Source organism: Thermobia domestica, chromosome 14, assembly GCF_964235325.1.
Source record: "Thermobia domestica chromosome 14, izTheDome1.hap1.1, whole genome shotgun sequence".
Lineage (NCBI taxonomy): Eukaryota > Metazoa > Arthropoda > Insecta > Zygentoma > Lepismatidae > Thermobia > Thermobia domestica.
The window spans coordinates 1,789,324-1,814,435 of record NC_137467.1 but is presented as its reverse complement, the minus strand read 5'-3'; the positions used below and the strand labels follow the sequence as shown (position 1 = coordinate 1,814,435).

Genomic DNA, 25,112 nt, shown 5'->3' with positions numbered 1-25,112 from the left:
CAATTTGAATCAGTAAGTTTCGTTTCACAGTGTGAAACTACAGTGGGGTCAAAAAGTATGGCAATTCACTACTCAAACTTGAAGTAGTACATCCATAACTACCGATTGCAATAGATTAAAAAGATCAAAGATAGAACCTGTCCATCGGACCCTGAATCCAAATCAAACAGCCGGTTCTCGCTATACCTTACTATTTTTGTTGGATGGCGATAGAGAGTACAACACAGAATAGTTAATTTGAACACTTAGGTCGTTGGAGGAAAATATAGACTGCAATCTTGGGAAATTGAATAGATTGCAAACACCGGCATCTTAATATCTCTTACCTTTCTTCCTCTACAGAAAAATGTATTGAAACGGAAAGTAATGGTAGATTACAATAACTTATAGTTTTCGTAGATCGTTGGTGGGTTCTAATGGTGTGTTGTCTTGACAGTATGAGTCAATTGCAGAAAACCACTAGTAGCTTTCTACTAACCGGTTTGATCTATTGCGATACATGTTCAAACCAGAAATGGTTATTTTAAACAATTCTGGTTTGAATATAGTTTTAACGGAAGAGAAAATATATAATTCTAGGACATTAAAATTAGTCGCCAGAAAGCACATCTCGATATCTGTTGTCGTTTTCCTCTGTGAAAATCAGTATACAAACCGGAAGTAGTAGTAAATTATAAGCACTTCCGGTTTGGGTAGAGTGTTGCGAGTTGTGGTCATATGTTTTCTTGACAGCCTCCATCACTCGCAAATAACTGCTCGTCGCTATCGTCTGCCGTTTTTGTTTTATTGCGATAAACGTTGAAACTCCTTATGACTAATTTCAACCAGTTTCATTTTGAAAATAGTTAGCACAGAAATTTGAGCCTTGAGATTTTGAATCGATTGTAGAAAACTGCATCTCGATATATCTTAGCGTTTTTGCTTTAATGTAGACAGAAAGATGGACGAATGGACAGTTGCATTCTGTAACACTTCCGACACTTCTGCATAACATAGATTGGAAATCAGAAAATCGCAACGTCCTGTTGAAACTATTGTATTGGCCAGCGGATATTTAGTCAAAGTTACTGTATTGTTCGTCACTTCTTCGGAAGGTTATACGTGATTCACTGCAGTTCATTGAGCAAAATATTAAAAAAAATATAAAGAAAGAAGTTTTTTTTGAAGGAATGAACACAGATCATATCTAAAACACGGAAATATGTTTACCCATGAACAAACACAAAAAAGAGATTAGGAAATGTGAATATTAGAAATATTAGAAAAAAAGTTGAACGAATAATATCAGTTATTGCAAATCGATACTGATCTCAAATAGCGTGTCAAACCTTAGCAAGTATGAGATTGGATATTGCGTAAAGAACACAAAAAATCACGTTTGTATAAATAAAAAAAATAAAAGCTGTATATAAATCCCAGCATCGCAATCTATCCAACTCTTGTTACCTGTGTGGTCTAACTGACAAATTAGTTCTTCTTTTCGTGTTGATAACTACGACAATGTTCGTAAGCCCAGATGTAATAACTGTGCTTCTAGGACTCTTTTCCTTGCAATTAACTCTTGTGTTCGCAGCGGAAACAGAGGTAATGTTATCCTAAAAAATATTAGTAAATTTCGAGGACATATTAGATAAAGTCAACCTTCACTTTCTTCAAAATAGGAGTTGTTTTAACAATTTCGCTCTTGGACTTACTTACCTTTGTAAATTTCAGTTTCCTGGCATCCTCGTACTTTCTTTACAACAAAACTATCATTTAGTACTATAATTGTTAACATACAGGATTCGTGATGAATAAATGTTTACTATTCAATTTCAAGATGAGCACAATATTTATTTTTGTTCTTGGAAAAAATTGCTACGATAACACTTCAAGCAAATGTTATTTCATTTACATGAAAAGATGGTTTTAAATAAAATAATTTGCAAAATCGTCCTGATACGAACACTCCAAAACAAGATGGACGGGAATGAGAAATTCCAAAGTTTATAACGAGTAATTACATAATTTATACCATTTACGTAGAATTGTTATAGTCACATTAAATATAAGGGTTCGGGTGAGGAGGTCACGTAGTCAGAACGAAAAATTTTTGAGCACTTTTGAAATTTTAACTGAAAACCCAAACAGAAAAAGACCATTAGAAATAAAAGTTAGATCTGACAGGAGGAGAATATTACGATGGGTCTCCTAGATATAGAAGTACTAAGTAGATTCTGGATAAAGTTGGCTAAGAATAATACTGATATGCGAATATGAGAAAAACCTTAGCGGCCGAAACCATGGATCCACAACTTCACGTTTCAGAATCATGCACAGTGAAACCTCGAAGCCCAACACCCAGACTGGCAAAAATCTCGGCTTATAAAACCTAAATGTTCAAATGTTGTCTCTGCAGAACCTCGCAGATGGAAATCTCATCCAGGACAAAATTTTGTTGGCCAAAATATCACGCGACGAAATTACACCCCAGCGATTTCTTCACTGTAGAATTTTCAATAGATCGCTGCATGAATATACACTTTTAAAAGCTTATACAATTAAACTTCTCTTAACGGACACTTTCATAGTAAGGTATGGTTTTTCTTCCGGTAAGAATATATGTATTATTACGGAAGACGTCATAGTCTTTGATAAATAGTGTCATTTATGAACGCAGACCGTCACTCACTAGCGACATGTTACTTATATGGAACTTTACTTCTTCATAAAGGAAGGACACTATTTTAAGTCCAATAGCATTTGTTAGCATATAACACTTCGCATTTCTACATTTTAAAAGTAAACCTGAGTACAGTATAGTAGACAGAAAATTCATTTCAGATTGTTCAACAGTTTTGAAGTGGTAATAAATGATTACACAAATAACGTTGTTTCAGAAGTGGAGAAAAGAATTCAGAAATTATTCCATCCGCTCTTAAAAGAAGAATTTTGAAAAACATTGGGTCGCATTTCCACTTATTTTTAATGATAAATTTATGAGTTTCATCTTACTATCTTCAGGGATTCCTAATAAGGTAAGTTTTGGTATAAAGTATAAATCCCCTGTTCACTCTCACCAAACAATTTATCTGAAATACATTTAATGTATAATATTGATTCTAATATGAGTTTATTGACTATTATATATCGATTCTTGTATTATTATTCTTATTCTCCTTCTTCGTTTTATTATTATTATTATTATTATTATTATTATTATTATTATTATTATTATTATTATTATTATTCATCTTTTGACTTTAGAAACTGTTATATTATTACGTAGTTACAATGTTATTGCGAGATTTTGAAATGCGAGGTTTGGTCCACGAGATATTGGACGGCGAGATTTTGGCCAGGAATATTTTGACCCACAAGATTTTGATCAGTTTGCTGGTGTACGTTTCGGCCACGAGAGGCTTTGGACGGCAAAGTTTTGAACAAGTGAGAGTTCTGTGACAGAAGATATTGGTTAGTGGTATTTTGAACGATAATGTTTCATCCACCAGATTTTGTCTGTATGGCCAACAGAACTTTGTATAATGGGACATGGATCCTTAGCGTCCCGTAGGTCCCAGTCTTAGTTCCTTAACGCGAAAAAGCGCAAGAATGTTTTTTTAGTGATACATTTAGTGAAACTGCTACAAATAAAGTAGTTTCTAGTGCAAAGAGACAATGTAGGACAAATAATAGCGGAAACGTTTGGAATCCATTTAGAAATAGTTTTCTCTTCGGTTGTACAGTGTAACTTCAAATTGTGGTCCAGAGAAAGAACGCTATTTTTCTAAGAAGACTTTTCACACAACCGAACACAACTTGCAGAACATAACTCCGAAACTCATACGTTACAATCCAGTTAAGCTCTGGCTTAAGGTTACCATTCGTCCCGGACAATCCGGAACAGTAACGGAATCGAGATCTACTTTCCGGGGTCCCGAAAGTATGTCTCGGGAAGCCTAAATATGCCGGATTTCAGCGACGAAGAAAGAAAAGGAATATTACAGTTCGCTTTCTTCACAACATTATGTATATAATTCTTCTCTTAAGAGAAATAAAGTAACAATTCAACGAATGAAGTTCTTCGAAGATAGCAAACACCGCCAGAACATATTGCCAATGAATTAACAGTCCTTGAAAAAAACGATGCCACAGAGAAAACAGAGAAGACTTCTGAAAAAAATATCACACCTTGAATTACCTAAAACAGATTCTGAAAGCCACGAAACATAACAGATCCTGAGGAATTACTAAAATTGTTTATCAGGGGGGAGAGGATAAATAATTAGGGAGAAGAAGGCCTAACTACTAAAATGCCTAAAAATGTGATAACGTAATACCTGAATAACTCTATCTAATGGAAGAAAGTAAATTAGTACAGAACAAGTCTTTTCATTTTAAGCATTTCAAAGATACTCGTAATTTAGTAGCGTCCCGGATTTTAATTTTGAAATGTGGCAACCCTACTCTGACTTTGTCTAGTTATATTTTTTTTTTTAAAAAAAAAATAGCACGGGTTCTTCTATTGCTTAAGGTTGAATGTGTTAAGTTTCGTCATACTCTTTGGTAAATGCCTTCCCTATAGACATGCTCTGCTTAATTAACAACAATCAAAGTTTATGAAACAGATAATAATAGAGTATAACAAAGGCTTAAAAGAAGAAAAATAGAGAGAGAACTAACATATATCTGAAAAAGAATTCCCGTGTTCTAATAAAATACTGAAAGTGCTTAGAACTGGCATACGTCAATGTTAGGATTATACCTTTTAGGGTAAGGACTACTTCCATTACTCTAGGAGAAATCCAATAACGGTAAATACAATCCAGTTCTTTGGAGTATATATTTTTTTCATATTCAGTGCATGAATGAATACATAGTCTACCAAAGATGAATAGAAACTATCAGTCACGTCAGCTCGAAACCAAGCAACGCATTATATATATATAGGGTGCCCCATTTTAATCTTTGCAGGGAAATATCTTGAAAACTGTTGAACATAAATGAACTGAACAAAAACTCAAATAGGAAATAAAATAGGACAAATCGAATGGTGATGTTGCGGTGCGCCCTAGGGCCGCTCTTCAAGGGGCCCGGGACCCAATTTTAAACTTTTAAATGGAAACATGGGGCGAGTGACTCCTCTTTCGATAGAACTTTATAAACTAAAAAGCGATGTGGCAAAATAATTTTTATATCGGTCACCGTATTCAAAATGGCTGCCAAGATAGTTACCTGTATCAGATAAACATCCAGTAGCATTAATATGAAAGCGGTTGAACATAAATGAAGCAAACAAAAACTGAAATAGGAAAGCCATGGACAAAATCGAATGACGTTGTCACGGTTCCCCTCAGGGTCGCATTTTATGGAGCCCAAGCCAGACTTAGAAATTTTAAACGAAAATGTGGATTAAGTGATACCTCGTTCGATATATCACTATACACTAAACAGCGTTGTGGCGAAATATTGTTCATATGGGTCACCGTTTTCAAAATGGCCGCCAAGACATAGTGCTTGTATCGGAACGAGGTATCACTTGATCCATATTTTAGTTTAAAATTTTTAAGTTGCGCCTGGTCCCCAATGAAAGGCGGCACTGGGGGCCACCGCAACAAAATCGTTCGATTTGCCCCATCGCCTTCCTATTTCAGTTTTTGTTCAGTTCATTTATGTTCAATCGTCTTTATATTAGTGCTACTGGACGTTTACCTACTTGGCGGGCATTTTGAATACGGTGACCGACATGAAAAATTTTTTGCCACATCACTTTTTATTTTGTAAAGATCTATTGAACGAGGTGTCACTTGCCTCATGTTTCCATTTAAAATTTTAAAGTTGGGCTCCGGGCCCCCTAGAAGAACAGATCTGGGGGCACCGCGAATTCACCATTCGATTTTCCCCATGGTATTTCCTATTTGAGTTTTTGTTCATTTCATTTATGTTCAACCATTTTCGAGATGTTTCCGTGGAAAAATTAAAATGCGCCTCCCTGTATATAGGATGGTAAGAAACTATTTGATCATACTTCGGGAGGCGATTCTCGTTACCGAAACTTGCAAAAAAGTCCTCTGGAACTTTGGTCAGTGAGGGATGGTTTCGGCGATATAAGGTGCCGAAAGCATGGACAAATGAACTTCAGCGGGCTGTAATTCAAAAACAACGCAATGTAAAGGGTGCGGTTTAATACATGACACCCGAAGACATATCTGCTCGATTGAAAAATGTATATTTCAAACCTCCGCAAAATGTGTACAAGGTATTCTCCAAAGGAACTTAGGGATTCCTTATACCCTGTCAAGTAATCAGCTCCCGAAGTTTTTTCAGACAGTTTCTTACCATCCATCCACATTCTTGGAAAATTTACTCTCAAGTACGTGATTTTGTTAAGCATATCACAATTTGTTACGCAGAGTCGTATTTCGTGGACTACTGGCGGTAGCCCTTGGATATTACGAAGTAATGGGTTAATTGCCGCAGATGACAGCCCCGAAACACAAAATATACAGAATCAGACTTAATGTTATAACGCGAGTAACAAACCTTAGAAAGGTAATCACTGTATTGTGATAAATGAGGGAGAAAACATAAGATAAATTGTGTACTCTATGTGTTCGCGGATTGACGCGATATAAGGTAAGGAATCAGTAGAGCGTAATTTGACAGTGTTTCAAACCCATTAACTAAAACTAACTAACTCTATGGCCTATGGAACCCGGAGGTTCAGTGCCGCGTTCACAAAAGCTCTCCACTGACTTCTATCTTAGCTAATTGGATCCAGTTTCTACTTTGTATTCCAATGTCTGCGAGATCCATCTTAATATTATCCTCCCATCTGCGCCTAGGTCTTCCTAATGGTCGTTTTCCTATGGGTCTACCAGTCAAGACTTTGAAAGCGTTTCTACTTTCTTCCATTCTAGCTACATGACCTGCCCACCTAAGCCTCCTAGACTTGACGACCCTAACAATGTTGGGTAAACCGTATAAACTATGTAGTTCCTCGTTATGAAGCTTTCGCCATTCCCCATTCTCGTTCCTCTTGGGTCCGAATATTCTTCTCAGGATCCTGTTCTCAAATACTTTCAGTCTATGTTCTTCCCTCAGAGTAAGGCGACCATGTTTCGCAACCATACAGAACAACAGGCATGATTATCGTTTTATATATTTTAAGCTTCAAATTCCTCGACAGAATTCGCGACGACAAGAGATTTTGAACCGAATAGTAACACGAATTCCCTGCTTTTAGTCGACATTTAATTTCTTCGTGAATATGATTTTCGTCTGTTAATATTGATCATTAATATTTGAAAGTATCCACTTTATCAAAAGTATTATTTAATATTTTAACGCCTCCACAATTTGCCGTATTCCGGTCCGACGACGCATTTCAAACCCATTACGTTATTCAATAATCTGAAAAGTGGAAAATTTGTTAAAGAATTCCTGTCAGGGAATGTAGGCATTAATTTTCATTTGGGTTCACCCTGCAAACTTGCATCAATTACTTAATTCTATTTTCGTATATAAATATTGTTTGTTAAACCATGTCATTTTTTTAATGAAAAGACGTTGTGAACATGCTGACGTTATGGTAAGAATGGCAGACAAGAACTGCATGCATTTAATTAAATTTGAGATACTCTTTTACATTCTTTCAGTGTGAAGGTTACAAAATCTACCTGGGACATTTTCATGATTGTGGTGTTGAAGAAAAGGAGCACCGTGCTCTATCAATCGATGTGAAATTTCGTCTAGAGGGCTGTGAGGCCAGGATAGAAGGATGTGTGGATGTCTTGAAATGGTTTGGAAACAATACTGCCTCGGTAAGGAAAAGTAAGAATGGAGTAGATTAAATAGCATGAGTATTTTAATTGTACAAAATAATGTTTTAATATACTTAAGTGGTGTACGACATGAACTCACAAGTTAAATTTATGTATTACTACCAATGTACGATTACATTAGTATGTTTTATAAGTTAGTTTCGACATAAATAGTATTTTTTATGGACATCACTTTCGTGTGCTCAAAACGTAATAAGTTCGTTGTTTTTTGTTATTTTTTATGCCATCTCCGAAGACCAAAGGAGAACTAAAATCATCTAACGCTAATTCTAGAAAGATATGCTCACATTACCCTATCCGGACAAAAAAACAACGTGAAGAACGAAATGGAATACCTGAAAGTTTTAAGCAATTGATAATAAGTATGGCTACTCAGTCGTACTAAGACAGCTGTATGCGAAATAGTTTCAATTTCAACTGATTTCTAAGATATAAGTTGGGAAGTAAAAGTTACAATACAATGTAAAATTTCGTATTTCGTATGTATTGTATTGTTTAACAATTTTATATGGTTCCATGATTACTTGTTAGTTTAATTTGATCAAAATTAATCGTAATTATCATTAATGATCTTAATTTTTATAGCTGAGAACAGCTTTCACAAACAATACAATAACAAACAACCTCTAACAGACAAGAAGTGAGTGATAAAAGGTAATGACGTTTTACAAATACAAACAGCGATTTTGATGGGTTTGCTAAGTAATTTCACATTATATTTTCTACAAGATTAAGTAATAAGTTAGTAATATGTATACATATACTTATCAATTTAAGGTCGCACTGTGGATTACTCGTAGAGCTCTTACCTCTGGTGCCTGAGGTGCATGGTTCGTTCCCCGGACAAGCAATCTGTTTAGGACAACATCGTGTTCTTGGATTTTCTCGGGGCACTCTCGTTTCTTCCCACATTTCATTCCACCAATTTTAGATTCATCATTCGCTTGCTTTAATCATTGTCTCCCTTAGCCTAACAGGTGTAATCGTGTTACGTTAAGTGAATGATTACAACTTACCTGATTACGCGAATAACGAATGCCTTTTAACCCATTAGTTATTTGTGTGATAATTTCCACAGTCGTGATAGATACACTCATGTCCAAAATGATTGTCGCATATCTATAGCTGTCTTGCAAGAATATAATTTAATAGTGATTTTGCAGGGCTCTTTTAATACTGATACTATCTGTATAATCGGGAAATAAATATCGGGAAATGTAAACAATTATAAATACGACAATTAGAATGAGTAAACCAAAATGATGCTAAATGGACAAGAAAGTTTTACTTTCGTTTCATTGTTCTTATTTGCTGCCCTTTGGACATGAAATTTAACACATGCATGTCTTTGCCGATTATACATATACTAACATTGTAAGAAATACCGGGCGAATTCATTATCAACTTATATTTCTACAACAACATATTTATTGACATGCGACAATAATTTTGGACATGAATGTACAATTTTCTGATTAATATGGTGATGAGTCAATTTCCCCCTCAGAACAGCACTTATGCAACGTTGTCGTGAAAAGTAGCAACGGAATACTTTTATCATGTTGTGCCAAATGCATTGCTTAGTTTCGTAAACGAGATGAATGCGGAAATCTACGAGGGGATCCTCTCGCAAAAGCGGAAAACAAATAGGCAATTATTTTCTATTGTGGTAACTGGGTGAGCCACAGAAGTTGTTCGATTTTATGCTTAAACTACACACTCCTCAGAACATGCCACAAAAGCTCTGACTAGAAATAAGTTCATTATCATCGTGGAATATGGAGTCGTTGTCCAGAAACAGAATATAAATCACATAATGCGCATACTCTCCTAAACTGACGGCATAATCACAAGCCATGATACAGAGTTTAAATGTTATCAAGGCGCCCACTATTTACTTATCTATTTCAAGAACAGAACATCTATTTTTCCGCCGAGCAGTTCAGTGAAATAGCGTTTAATGTAGACATTTAAAATGAAAAGATGAAACCTACTGAAACATGTTCTACGTATCGGTCTTAATACTCCGCTAAAATTCAAAAAAATCCAGATGCTGGTTTTCCGCAATGTTGGATATATAGCCTGCCATCTTGGATTTCTCACATGCACTTAGTTTATGCCACATAACTTCTAAACTAATTGACATAGAAGGATCATTCTTTCTTTATTATACTTCTAATGTTATAGACAATATAATAAAATATTATCACTTTTATAAATTATTATCACTTTTCTCCGAGTAACCATTTGGGCATAACTTTAGAATATAATGAAATATTCCTTTCATTGCTTCACACAACTTAACAGAGTAGAAATATGGAAAAGTTGTTCGGATAAAAGTTGTTGGAAATTTCATAATCTTTGAAACGATGTATATATTGTCACTATATACTGTGTGAAAGATGCGTAATGAAGCTTCACATCATCGGATTGCGCACAATTTGTGCAGAAACATAAGAATGAGTCATTTAACATGAAGAAAAAATATTTAATGATTTGAGACGGCTTCCCAATGCAATTTCCGGTAAGTATCATCAGGTTTAGAAGTCTACCTACTTTAATAAATAGTTCGTAAACAGTTGTGTCGCCAGGGTGTGCGCAAGAATTCTGAAAGTAAACTTTCGCACTATCTTTCTGTAATGTAGGACTAGGTGTCCATTGAAATTAGTATTTGAGATAAACGTTTTAAAAAGAAGATGAAATCTATTGAAATATGATTTACTGATGTTGTTGTCATGCAAACAATACAGTTGCGGGTTTTCTACCTTTTTGAATAAATAGCCCTAGCCCAGCGCAATTACGGCAAAAATCAATCTAACTTAAACTTTTTTTTAGATTAAAGCTGTTAGAACATGTTCTATGTATTGATATTACACTAAACCAATCTCAAAACTCTTCATAGCTCCTTACCCACTAAACGTAAAAGTATATCTTTTTATTACACTTCTAACAATATAGATCATTAAATAAGTTATCACTTTTCTGCGCGTTACCGAAAGTTCAGTGTACCGTACATCGTTATCTATTACTTGAAAATATAACTTTAAGGAAAAAATAAAAATGATTTAAACAAGGGATTAATCATTAAAAAGGAAAAAAAAATCACCACTTGAATATACACTGAGCACCAGTTGACTTTGAGATACCTACCTAATACCGTGTAACATCACCTTTCCCTCTGACAACGGCGGCTAACCCCACGGCATGGACTCCACGAGGCGCCTGAAGGGTTCTTGTGGCATCTTAATGTATATATGCTGCACAGTCTCCCACATTGCCTATAGGTTAGTCGGAAGAGAGTCCATAGTCAAAGGCGTCGTTAATGGAATCCCACAGGTGTTAGACCCTATTGAGGTCCGGTGACTATGATTCCAAGAGAAGTATTGCAAGATCAGTGGAGTGCTCATCAAACCACTCTGCGGCCATCCAGAGCGGTGGGCAAACGCATTGTCCTGCTGAAAGATGAGGTCACCATCCGGATGTTGCAGCCGAGCAAATAACATGAAATGGTCGTCCAGAAGATCACGGTAGCGTTCACCTGTAAAAGTCCACGCAATCATGCCCCAGAGGAGAATACCACCACCACCGGTCTGTACAGTTCTCTGCTGGCATGGATCCATTCTGTCGTGCGATTGGCAACGCACCCTTACCCGTCCATCGGCATGTACAAATGTGAAATGTGATTCATCTGTTCAGGCAACTTTTTCCCACATTTCCACTGTCCAGCAACGGTGTTACTTTGCCCATGCTAGACGTTTTTTACTGTGTTGTGAGGTTAGAAGGGATACTCGCGTGGGCCGACGCTTCTGTACCCCATGGAGAGTAGGTAGTTGCGAAAGGTGTGGCTGCTGACACGGCGTTGTTGTCTTGTATTGAACTGTAGTCCGTCTATCGGCTGTTACGATGTAGGCCAGTGCGCGCCTACCCCTGTCATCTACGTGCCTATGATCGCGGCAGTTTGAAAGTGTGGGTGCGGTTTTACCGGAAGCAGGTACTAACGATACCCCTTTGACACAATTCCATTTCAATATCCGAGTGCCACAGCCACTTCCGAAAGCGAGCTACCAAGTCGTCTGAGCCCTACGATTTGACTACGGGCAACTGCACTTAGGTCCTTCGTCTTGCCAATCACACACTGCACTGACACGGATACCGAGAGAGAGGAAGTACACGGCAGCAGTACACTTGCAATGCGTTTCATGCATATGAACTGGTGGAGCCACTACAGGGCGGTTTCTCCAACTGTTCTGCTGTCTCTAATTCAACGCTGATGAATGTATAATGCATCGTAAAAAGCCTTTCGATGGTATAGAACTTAAGCGAAAGTTCTAAATATATCTGTGTACTTTGAGACTTTTAGTTTTTTCGATGGCATCTTGGAGTTGAATGTCCACAGTTTTCGTTAACTTCTTTCTCAAGGAACTTAGTTTTGATGACAGCTTCATCATCACTTCTTTCATCTGCATCTTTAATTAAAGTAGTGCTATTACCACATCCGTGTCCACTGCATTGCCCAGAAAATGGTGTACAATATAGCTCTCTTCTTTTGCACCCACAATTGTTTCTCAGTTCGTGTGGCAGTTGCATGCTATAGACTTTAACAAATCTTCTGAAGCAGGTTGTTCAAGTGTTGTTACAGGAAGAAAGCAATAACAACAAATTCTCCAGTCCCTTTCAATTGGAGTCTTCTCTTGATTTTTCCATTGCTGAACTTGATAGAACACATGGAGATTATGCTGATTTAAAGCAGCTGTTTTTGGAGGTTGTGCTAAGTTGAAAGTGCCACTAATGCGTTGTTTAGATACAATCTTTTTGTAAATGTAGAATCTTGCACAATACAGATTTCCTTTCTCTGCACTTCTACATAAATGAACATTTTTCTCGGGCAGCTGCGACATCATCAGCAGATGATGCTGGATTGTTGAAAACACCCTTTTCTCCTCGCAATTCTTGACTTTTCCCATTATTTTTTGAACACAACTTTCTTCCGTTTACTGTGTGCAGCATAAGTTGCATCACAACCAGTGAAGTCATGCAGAAATAAAATCCAGTTCACCATATTTCACAATGCTCTCTGAAGTTTGGACTGCTGTATACTTTATGTGGTGCCAGGAATAAACATGTAAGTTTCAGCTGTTGTGATAGCTACCATCAAAACCAAAATATCTGAATCTTCTCCCAATATTTACTCATGAGCCAGATTTTGTAAGATTTGTTGCGATTGACACAACTAATGTCTTCATCATCAGGTGATTGATGTACAGTGAAGCCAGATTTCTCGAGATATTTCGTCAGAAGCTACACCAATTCGGATTTGTTCTTTGTGCTAGTAAGAAATTCACGTTTTACTTATTCTGTTTAGATAAACGAACTTGGAAGTTATCCTCAACGATTACGCGTATTCATGATTTCTTTGTTCATGTCAAGTGTTCTTTTCCTTTACGCTAGATCCACCATCATAAGTATCAAATACAACACATTATTTACTATAGTGTTTTGTGATATACCTCACATGTTGCTGACACAATTGGCCGTAAAAATGGCGGAAATCCAACAACTAGAGTTTTGAGATTGTTTTAGTATAATATCAATACATAGAATATTCTAACAGGTTTAAGCTTTTTAAAAAGCTTTAAGTTTGATCGATGTTTGTGGTAATTGCACTGGACTATTTATTCAAAAAGTCGGAGGGGGCGCGGTGGCTCAGTGGTAGAGCGTTCACCTTCGGTGCTTGGGATCCCTGGTTCAAACCCAGCTCGCACCGTGTGGACCTTGTGGTGGACAAACTCCGTGCTCGTGGGTTTTCTCAGGGTTCCACACTATTTTTTAAGTTTTACGTCCTAATTCCTCCATTCCACCATTTCATTCATTTCTCATCATCACCGTCTCCTTTAGCCTAACCGGCAGAAAGTGGGACGTACAACTGAAAGATTTCATTTCATTTCATTTTTTTTTTCAAAAAGGCGGAAAACCCGCAACTGGATTGTTTGCAAAATAACAACATCAATAAAACAGATTTCAATAGATTTTTATCTTTTTAAAACGTTTATCTCAAACACTAATTTCAATAGACACATAGATAGATCTACATTACAGAAAGTCTACTTTCCGGGTTCTTGCTTTGGCGACGCCACTGTTTACGAACTATTTATCATACTAGCTGGGCTTCTAAACCTGATGATATTTACTGGAAATTGCATTGAGAAGCCGTTTCAAATCACTAAATATCTTTTTCTTCTTGTTAAATGATTCATTCATATGTTTCTGCAGACATTGTACGCAATCCGATTCCATTTGAAGCTTCATTGCGCATCTCTCACATAGTATATAGTGCCAATATATACATCGTTTTAAAGGTTATGAAATTCTAAAAAACTTTTATCCGAACACTTGTTTCATATTTATACTCTGTTAAGTTGTATGAGGCAATGAAAAGAATATGTCCTCTAATACAGATCACAATTTTTCACTTTATCCTGAAGTTATGTAAAAGCGGTTATGCGGAGAAAAGTGATAATATTTTATTATATTGTCTATAACATTAGAAGTATAATAAAGAAAGAATGATCCTCCTACGTTAATTAGTTTAGAAGTTATGTGGCATAAATTAAGTGCATGTGAGAAATCCAAGAAGGCAGACTATTTACTCGAAATGGCGAAAACCAGCAACTGGGTGTTTTCGGATTTTTTGCAGAGTTATAAGACTGGTACGTAGAACATATTTCAATATGTTTCATCTTTTCATTTTAAATGTCTACGTTTGGTCAATTTGTGGCGAAATTGCACTGTACTAAAAGTATAATGGTTGAACAGACTTAAAAAGAAAAATAAATAATGAGATAATAATAAATATCGAAAATATAAAAAATGATGTTTCTTTGATGCGCACCACATCTCTCACACTGATGCATCGATTACTCATAATGAGCTGTTCCACTTGACTAATGTTGGTTTCGCTGACTGCACTTGTTCCGCATGGAGTAAGAGTCACATTGTGAAAGTATTATCTTCCTGCTTTGAATTTTGAAGACACTCATACTCTTCTAACTGTCAGAGAGTTTCTTCGCAATATTGCGCACTTAATCTACTGAAGATTTCACGCTTTCCTTCAGAAGGAACTTGATGATGCAGAGCTGCTACACTGGGGACATCAGCTTCACATTGCCATGCTGTGTTGCTATTGTCCATCGCTGCTGTCTGAGACTCATTCTCCTCAACTACCCGGGGTCATAGAAAAGAGTCAAAACTACACTATCACAGAATGGGACATAGACAACATGCTGTGCGCAGCAAACACCTGATAAAAAGAGAAATATATATTCCACAAATTTTATTCCTCCTAGATTCAAACCCTAATTTCTGGGGATATTTACAATGTCATAAACCCAAATAACTTTTACTTGATTTATATTGGAAAATTGTCTCGAATGTTTGTGTACAAGCTTGCTGCATGTGGTGGATTTTAACCTCTTGTTCTCTGGTTGTGCTTGACTGGATTACAACCACAAACAACATGATTATTTCTGCAAGTAAAAGGAAAGTAATTACCAACAATCATCAAAATTAGATAAGTTTTAGGACAGTTAACATCAAACAGATAGACAGAGACGCAAATGCTAAGTAAACAAAGGTAGCATTAGAGGCTTTTCTAATGCTTGCTTCAAGTACAATTCTATTCTTCATCCTTTTTAATAAGAGATTAATACAATCGTTTTCATAAAGGACTTAGATGTTTTACAATTACAGTCATTGCTATAAAGGTAACCAAAAAAGATATATCACTTTTTCATCCACCGCATTGAAATATCGATATGTCATCTAAGACGTATCTGGAAGATCAGAAATAGTTCCCATCAGCATCGACGACCTTCTCCGGACGTTCTGGAAGGCCTTGGGTTACATTGCCGTAGAACTTGGTGGGCCATAAAGCGAAGAAGGTATCAACTGCATTTTGCACCTCTACCAGAGATTTGAACTGACGTCCTCTAAGGTGATTGTCCAAGGAATAAAACAGGTGATAATTGGACTGTGCAATATGCAATGAGTGTGGCGGATGCAATAGTGTTAACAATTCAAGGTGTGGAAAAATGTCCCGAGTTATCCTAGCCTCGTGGGACTTAGAGCTGTCCTGTAACAGAATTCCCCTTTGCGATTCAGAAGTACTGGCTCCAGAGTTATGAGTTTTTCTTGAACACAACTCAACTGCTGACAGTACACATTTGCATTGATGCTCTCACCAGCTGGCAGTAGTTTCCGATGCACAATGCTGCGAGCAGTCCATCGAACGCACAGGATGACCTACTGGTGCAGTGCTGTTTCGGCTGCTTTGAAACTGGTTCATGGAATGCTAACCAATGATGACGGCGTTTTGGAGCTTCGTACAGAACCCACTTCTCATTACATGTCAACACGCTGTCCAGACATGGCTCCGTCCTAGTACGAGACAGCAAGGAAACACAGGTTTTTGTTTCCGTTGCCTTCAAGCCTGGAGTCGAATCATGTGGGACGCACCGACCTAACTTATAGTGCTTCCCAAGTTGTTGGAGGTGATGCCGAATGGTTTCTCCAGTCACACCGAATTGTAGTCATAGTTCCTCACATTTCTGGCGACTGTTCGCCTCAACTGCTGCTGAAGATCTTAATTTTGTACATGTGTTGATCTTTTGGCACGTGGTGAGTCTTCGAGTGTTTACTCACATTTCTTAGACTTGTTAAACCACGGCTGCACTGTCCACATAGTCACGACAGCCTCATCAAAGGCCTGGCATATTTTCCACCCCGCTGCAGAGGCGTTTGACCCCAGTGTGAACTCTTGCAAGATACACTCCCTTATGACACTCTGTGAAGATCCCGTGTTCACTCTGTTCTTACGCAAGTTCACGGTGTAACTGAATTGCCGCAACCAAATGGTATCTTGGCTATACCCACGCCAACAACTAATCTTCTCCTTATCACCATTCGCATTCAACCCATGGTGTGAGGGTCAATTGAACACAGACCTTCACAAAAAAAGGCAGAACTTTCTTGGTTAACTTTATACGTGGAAAATTATTTTTGCATTTTTATTGTGTATGATTGTTGGCACCATAATTTACGTAGGAATGTCACACTGGCTAATACTGATCCAATTTGATAACAGAACAATGATGGAATAAGCAGAAGACAGAACAAAATATCTGAATGACAGCAGGAGAAGTTGGCAGTAAGTTATCTTTCATAAGGGAGACATGCATTTATTTTCTTGTATCTTACATTACCATTTCATTGAACAATAATTGGAAGCAGACGGATATTTTGAGGTCAATATTTTGAGATATGTAAACCACAAATCAGATCGATTAGTCATGAATAAAATTTTCTTGAATCCAAGGCAGCTTTGAAGTAAAATTGCTGTTATTTACTGACATGAAATCAACATCCTATGTTAATTAGCTTTATTAACTTTGGCTATGATGATAAGCTGATGGAATTAAACGTAGATGTGACCAATCATGTGCGTTGCTTCTATGTACTCAGTTTATTATTACGTTGTTTGATTTCAGTGTGAATTTGAAGTGAGGGAGAAAACAGGTAAAGGGATGTTTGAGCAAGAAAAGGTTCTAGTAGAAGGTGAGCGAGAAGATGTCTGTAAAGATGCAGAGGAAAACAAAGACACAGAGCAAGTGGATGCCAAACTCATAATAACAGCAATGCAAGCAAAAGAAATGAAATGTCCACAGGAACCGGTAAGCACAAAAATTAAGTAATATTTCAAGTCTGAACATAATTACTTTGACCATGATATGCTACTAAACGCTAACTATATTGCAATAATTTCTAAGTGGGTTAGAACTTATCATTGCTTTGAAATAATGCTACCGTATTAGGTGGATCTCTCACTTATATTTCTTGTTACAACCGACTCTGCTAGTAAAGTATAAATAGATATATTATACACTTTATGTGTAATACGTCTACGGTGAAACGTAGTAGGCTAAGTTGTTTTCTTTTAATGGTTTTATGCTGCGTGGCTCTGAGAGAAAGAAAGCTAGGAAGATCACAGAACCACATATATAAATCAATTCAAGGGGGTAAGTTTTTATGACTTATGACAAGGAGATCATTTTTCAACTGGCATGCATATAAATTTGTAAGCTTTGGTCAATTCACTGATTGGGGAGCTCCAAAAATATCTTCCTGAGCCGGAGCCCCGACGAGATTCATTTTTTGTTATTCAATGCTCGAAATGGGTAGTATACTCCGGTATGACATACATCGGCACTTCTTTATTCCATTTAATTTTTATATCGGCACCTAGCATAGTGAAGTAGTACATGCCAAGTCTTTTTAATTGGACAGTATATACAAAATGTATAGATTACCAGACGTAGCGTTTCACATTTCTCGTTTTGCGCACTGGGACATAAAATAATTCCATAGTCCTTCTTCTTACTCCAACTCCCTCATTTGCTTGAAAGTGTCTTTGTGAAAATCGTCAATGCTTGGCTTCGAAGACGAAAATGGGCTTCGGGTTTCCAAACCAACAAATCGCTTTCCAGTTTTGAAACCTAAAAAATATTTCGGTTTTCGTTTGAACACACTAATCGCTATACAGTAAAATCCTTAATAGCAAGTAGAGTTCTCTGCAATCAATTAACTGTGAAAAGAATACATCCTATCCAAATCTAAAACATCTATGAGATGTGATCAAAACTTATGGTAAATTATTTTATTAGAACCAAAATAATAAGCGTACATGCAATTTGAATTAATTTAGTGCAAAGTACTCTCCTTGGCTAGCATTGCACTTATCCCATCGTTGAAGCCATTACTGGAAGGCTTCTTTTGGATTCCGTACAGCTCCAGTGTCCCGGCCATCTCAATGTCAGGGATGGTGTCAAAATATTTGCCTTTAAGCACGGTTTTATTTTAAGGGAGAGCCAAAATTCGGATGGTGAAACATATAGAGGGAACAGCGAATGTGGATACACAGGAATATTTTCTTGAGTCAAAAGCTCGCCGATCAAAAGCAAAGTGTGGCATGGCGCATTTTTGTTGTCAAGGAGGAAGCCGTTTGCCCGTTTAATCGGCGTTAAAATACTTGTCGCGTACTCATACGAGAGGTTTAGTTCTTCAGAAAGGTCTCGAAAAGTCATTCGCCTGTTCGAACAAATCATTTGTGCCACATTTTGCATCAGTGTTTGACGTCGAAGGACATCTCGATCGTTGTTTGTTTTTAATCAATGTCTGCTTCATCATAATTACTGAGTTTGATATTTTGTAACCTTCTCTGACACTTTTCTGCAGCTTAGAAGAGAACTTAATGTTGGCCCGCGACACTCTCACACTCTTAACACTTATTCACTTTTTGCCTCTGGAAGACAACTAACATGTCACAACTCAAACTTGACATTGACTGTACCAAAAGTTAAGGCTACCGGGGTAACAAGTTAAAATGGTTAGATCGATAGATGGCACTATCCGTCTACATTCACCATACTTTTGATCAAACTTTGCACTAAGACTGGAAAAGATAAAATTCAACTACTACCTCTAATTCCAATTGTGCTCACGGGCACTACCATTGGTTAAACTTTATTGCATGGTATATACAATACTGATTTTACAAAGAAGTTTGTATCATTTGCAGTTTTAAATTCATAAATATTGCGTTTTAATTAATTATATTATTTTTTCAGGTCCAAAAGTGTCCTCCAGAAGATTTTGTCTATGACATATCAAAATTTAAAGAAGAATTCCCTATGGTGTATGGCAAACTATATACCTTCAGAGCAAAATGTTTCGAAAATGGGAACGAGATTTCTTGTTATTGGCTGGACATGATGGTCAAGGAACACGGAAGTTAAATGATATATTCTCTGCATTATAACTTGCTGCAAGTACGTGTCAGTAACGTCTATCGTATACAAATAAATAGTTGGATTCTAATTTCGTGCAAATTGTATTTCAAATTAATATACTAAATAAACGTATTGACTGTGCATGTTTCTATTTTCATTATCCTTAATCTTATGCAAACTCATCTGATCTGAAAATAAACAGGGACTTTTCACTCAATTGAGACGTTTGGCTGAATAACTAGAGACGTGTCACTCAGAATATTATATGGGGAGATACACTTTAAAAATACACTGAGAAAAATAAGCAGTAACCTAATCGAAATTAGTGGACAATTTGGCTGCAAAAACCGGTTAATAATTTGCAACAACCCTTCTGAGATAACAAAGGTTAATTTTGCGAGTTCGCGTGTAATTAATGGAATAGGTTTACTGGAAAATGCGAAGAAACAATACAGTATTTGGTTGTTATTAACCCATAAAAAAGGTTAGAAGGTAAGCAATTCAAGAAGATTAACTTAAAATACTCTGTTGCCATCAACAGATTTTCACATAATATAAATTTAATACTCGAGACCTCGTTTACTGGTAACACTGCATTACTCTTACTTTAACAAATCAACGAATAAACTTAAGTTCAAGATAGGAAAGATACCGATATTTCCTGGAACCATCAAAAAAGAAACCGAGAACAATGAAGCAGTAAACAAGTGCGATGAAATGAAAATTTTATTATTAACAGGGGGTTGGAAGACTACATATTATTATCTGAAGGTCACTACACATGAATATTTAATTGTTGGGTAAACTCAAGTTCATCTTTTGTAAATATCGTTTAAGCCTATTTGTACTTTAAAATGCTGCTGTGGTTGTTCTAGCATAAGTAGAGATCTCTTATGGGTGTGGTATATGTATTATCGTTACTTTATGATGAAAAAGTTGAAATATTACATGTTGGCACCAACAATGTACCAAGTTACCCCCTCTCCCCCAACTAAATAAAGAACTAAAAATACACAAAACATTTATACAGGGGTATGGAATTTCCATGCATGCAGAAATTAACGTGGAGGACTTGGATGTAAGAACTATTCTGGGAAAGATATTAACCGAGCAAACATGTTACCTTAACTAATTGAATATGTTTTATGAACCGAACTACTTGGTTATTCATTTGTCTTACTCGAGTAAATGGGTTTAAACATAATACTCGGTTACTACAGTTGACACACCCTGTTTGATTCACCGAGGAGTCTGTTGCTGCAACATGCTAACTACTTTGTAGATTACTGGCTATGATTGAAAGTAGTAACTACGTGATCGGTTATGAGGCGTTTATCGATAGAAAGCGACTAATCGACTAGCAACTGAATTGAAAGACGTTCTATTTTCTGTGGTCGATTCTATTTTCTTCTGCTATAACACCGCAAATTGTACCAATTACTTTTTGCTTGGACACCTTTAAAATTGCCAGTCGATTTCGAATCGACCAGAGGAGAGCGAGTCGACAAGCAGCATTCAATTTCGGTTGAAACAATTGAACACATCCATCGATCTGATTCGGCCTAGTTGCTTCGATTTAGTCGCAAATGCAGCGAGTCGATTTAGCCGTGCGAGTAAATCGACCAAGTGTAAGCGCCTCAATAGAGTACCCCTGCGAGCTATTACACTGTAACCTAGCAATATTAACCTGTAACGCAAAGTTGCAATCACCTTCTCTCGTTAAACTTATGGCTTGGTAGCTCGGACACACGACTTTGTTGTTCCTAGATTCACAAACTAACTTTGTTACTGACCACCATTTTCTTGTTTACTATTAACGTTTCTTCATTTTTGTATGTACACTCCCATTTATAACGGAATACGCAAGTGTGAACGTGTCACTTTGTTCAACTGAAATTCGCACAAACAGAAATATTATACTACAAAGTACTACGGTGAATGATGTGTTTCACCAACACGGTACTGCATTCTGAAGCTCTTTTTTTCCACAGTTCTTCGACTATAATTAAACGAAACAGAAGAGAGTAAAATCTATGTAAATAAAAATTAAAGTGACTATGTTTGTCACTTAATACCTCCTGAATGACCCGACATACCTCGATCAATTTTTCAACAGAGATCAGGTTCCGACGTGAATTTTGTCATTTCACTTTGATGGTTCAACTTAGATTGGGGGAGAAGGAGCTATATAAAAATGATCCAAAATGACAAACTTTAGAACCCAATTCAGCCCACAGCACTAATATTTAATATATATTTCTATGGATTTCCTGACTTTCTGATTTTCTAACTTTTCATTATATTTTCTTTGTTTCTATTGATTTGAGAGCGGTTGAGTAATAGTAAAAAGTGACTGACTAAAGGAACGTATTACTAATTTTTGTTATTTTTACCAAGCGATCCGGTAATGCACGCAAGTTATTAAATATTTTCAACATTTTGAACTTAGTAAATCGCATATAAAATTGTACTTTTATATAACATCAGTTTCCGAACCACAAATCGTATTAAATATCGTATTTATCTTAGAAAAAATATTGTTTATAAAAGCCTCAAGTTTCATAATATATTTCATTTATTTAATAAAGCTCAAAGACATAGGTGTTCTTCTATTACAAATAGATCATGCGTATCTTTAGAAAAAGCAGCACCTACTACAAGAAGAAATTAATTTTGTAGAACAGAAGGAGCAGAAATGACTTAAATAGAAAAAAAGAGGGAACAGAAACAAATGTCTCCTAAGACTGAGAGAGAAAACATGTCTGTTGTGAAACATAAGCTTTGTGCGAGGTAGCAACGTATGTACTGTTTTGTTGTTATGGGTCACATTGTTCCATTAGTAGAAAACACATGACTAGGGCTATCTGGCAGCTTCTTGACAAAACAAACACTGGAAAACAATAGGTGAAGCATAAGTCTTCACGTTCCACTGAAAATTGAAGTTTTGCCGGAGTTGGAGTTTTCTCCATTACGCCGCCATACGGTTCAATTCTCGAGGAGGTTCAATTTCTTTATTTTGTATCAAACAAGCACATTATTCATTATCAATGACTTATCTTTCGAAGCATATTTTTACATTATTAACACTTTCGATCCTGGGCTAATCTCACCTTGTTTGTTCAAGTATTCTGGGATTTTTAGCCTTTTTAGAAAAATTACAGCACATTGCTAAATAATAATAGACCCACTAAAGACATTGCAAACATGGTTTTGGACTTTAGATTTTATCACGAACTAGCAGCGTTCACCCCGCTTCGCTGCGGTCACCCCGGAACGCAATAAACCTTGTTAATTAGATAATTTTTACTTTTTCGCTTTCAAGTGATATGATAAAAACCATAGTAGATTCCAGTAAATGTTAACATTATATCGCCTGTCATTTATGTTAACCCGCCGAGTCACATGGTCATGCGGGTTGCATATAAATACGTTTATTTTTACCTATGATGAACTAATAACAAAGGATTTGTACGTATGGACACTTGAATGGTCAATTATCTCAAGACACTGGTAATTAAAAATTAAAGTGATATGATAAAAACCATCTAGGGTCCAAATCCTAATAACCCCCCAAAAATGAAAGAAATTGGTTCAGCCGTATTAGCGTGATGAGTTCACAAAGGATTTGTGCGTTCTCTTTTATATATATAGATATATAATTTGCTGATGTAAGAAGGGGCAGGTCGCTACACTACTCTTTGAAATATGTACTTTTTGAACAAACGAAAAAAGAATTACAAACGAAAAAAATGTACTCCCGCTGCGTGTGAAGTACGAGCAGACAATGGCGTGTAATAAGGAGCTTGAAATCTGCGAGAAATGACCGCTGAGTTCCGTTATTTAGTGCAGTCAGATTACCAAAAAGTCAGGAACAAATTAGTAACAAGTCGAAACTTGGTACAGATGTTGGAAGTGTTGTTCTAAACAACATACTAAAAGTCACCTGAAATTCCACGCGACCTCCACCACCATATTGGAAAATGGCGGCTGCAAGTGTCAAATGAACAATACCCAGATAAAAATAGCAAGAACTTCGCTATGGTTGAACATATACTGATAAACTTAATGTCGCTTTAAAGAACATGGATAAAACATTTTTATAGAGAAACAATTTTTCATAAAACGCATACTCTTACATTTTTGCATTCGGTTGGAATCCTTTCGTTGCCGTTTTGAAGAAAGAAAAGAAAATATAATCGTTAATTTGGGAAATATAGCTCACTGGTAGAATTGAGAGGTGTCTGAGAAGACGACGAGCGTTTTCAGTTTGTAGGGCATGTGGGTACAAATAACTAACTAACTAACTAAAACTAACTAACTCTATGGCCTATGGAACCCGGAGGTTCAGTGTCGCGTTCACAAAAGCTCTCCACTGACTTCTATCCTTAGCTAATTGGATTCAGTTTCTACTTTGTATTCCTATCTCTGCGAGATCCATCTTATTATTATCCTCCCATCTGCGCCTAGGTCTTCCTAATGGTCGTTTTCCCATGGGTCTACCAGTTAAGACTTTGAAAGCGTTTCTACTTTCTTCCATTCTAGCTACATGACCTGCCCACCTAAGCCTCCTAGACTTGACGACCCTAACAATGTTGGGTAAACTGTATAAACTATGTAGTTACAAATAAATAAGAACAAATATTTTAAAAAAGAGAGTTCAGGGTCTTAGTTTAGGAAGAAAGAATAGGAAGGTTGTTAGGGCGTTTAGGACCTTTGATGTACCTCAGTTCCTGGGCGTCGACTGGTCGTCTCCATGTCTTGGCCTCTGTAGCAATTTGGCGTGGGAGTTGGAATAGAACTCTCCTGCTGTTGCTCACACTCGCTCCTCGTGTACTTCTCCGCTTCTCGTGTGCTACTCCCATCTCCTGGATCCTGGAACGTTTTTACGCCAACAAAAGAAGGAAGACGGCCGTCGAAATTACGGAAAACATCCAAAGTACGCACTTGTAAGGATTCAGGAAAATGCAAGGTAAATGGAATTCTGGACTTATTTAATAATTTGTCAACAGTTACAGAACACTTTGGTTACATCAGGTTACATAAGTTACATAAATTTACCAAGAATGAAGAATGAGGAATCGTCTGCTAAAGAGAATTTTGAAATGTTTGCTGGCTGTCTTATTATTCCAAGTTATGACTGTTTCTCACCATCGACAAAAAAAAAAGATAATAATAATTGAAAGATAATTGAAAGATAATAATAATAACAATTGAAAGATAATAATTTGTTAAGTACAATACAAAATCTCTAAATATTTGAGAAACTGTAAATGCTGTCGATTCGGAGACAATTGGGATCAATGGTGGTACAAGTGGGGAAACATTATGACGTGTTTAGGGTTGTCGTCTGCCATCTTGGTGGCCGCCATATTAGAATCAACTTGTTTATTTTAAATGACAACATGCTCGTGTGAAAAATTTATGAACTTCCTCGTTCGGAGAGAAACCC

At 36.7% G+C, this 25,112-nt stretch overlaps 1 protein-coding gene across 1 annotated transcript; it reads left to right on the top strand.

Annotated features, from left to right (window-relative positions):
- Window positions 1-1,500: 1,500 nt before the first annotated feature.
- Window positions 1,501-19,738, top strand: LOC145670637 (uncharacterized). Its single transcript, XM_081739430.1, has 4 exons — window positions 1,501-1,584; window positions 7,638-7,802; window positions 17,366-17,548; window positions 19,502-19,738. Exons 1-4 carry the CDS (start codon window positions 1,501-1,503, stop codon window positions 19,667-19,669), a joined length of 600 nt encoding a protein of 199 aa, XP_081595556.1. The 3' UTR covers window positions 19,670-19,738.
- The last annotated feature ends 5,374 nt before the right edge of the window (window positions 19,739-25,112 follow it).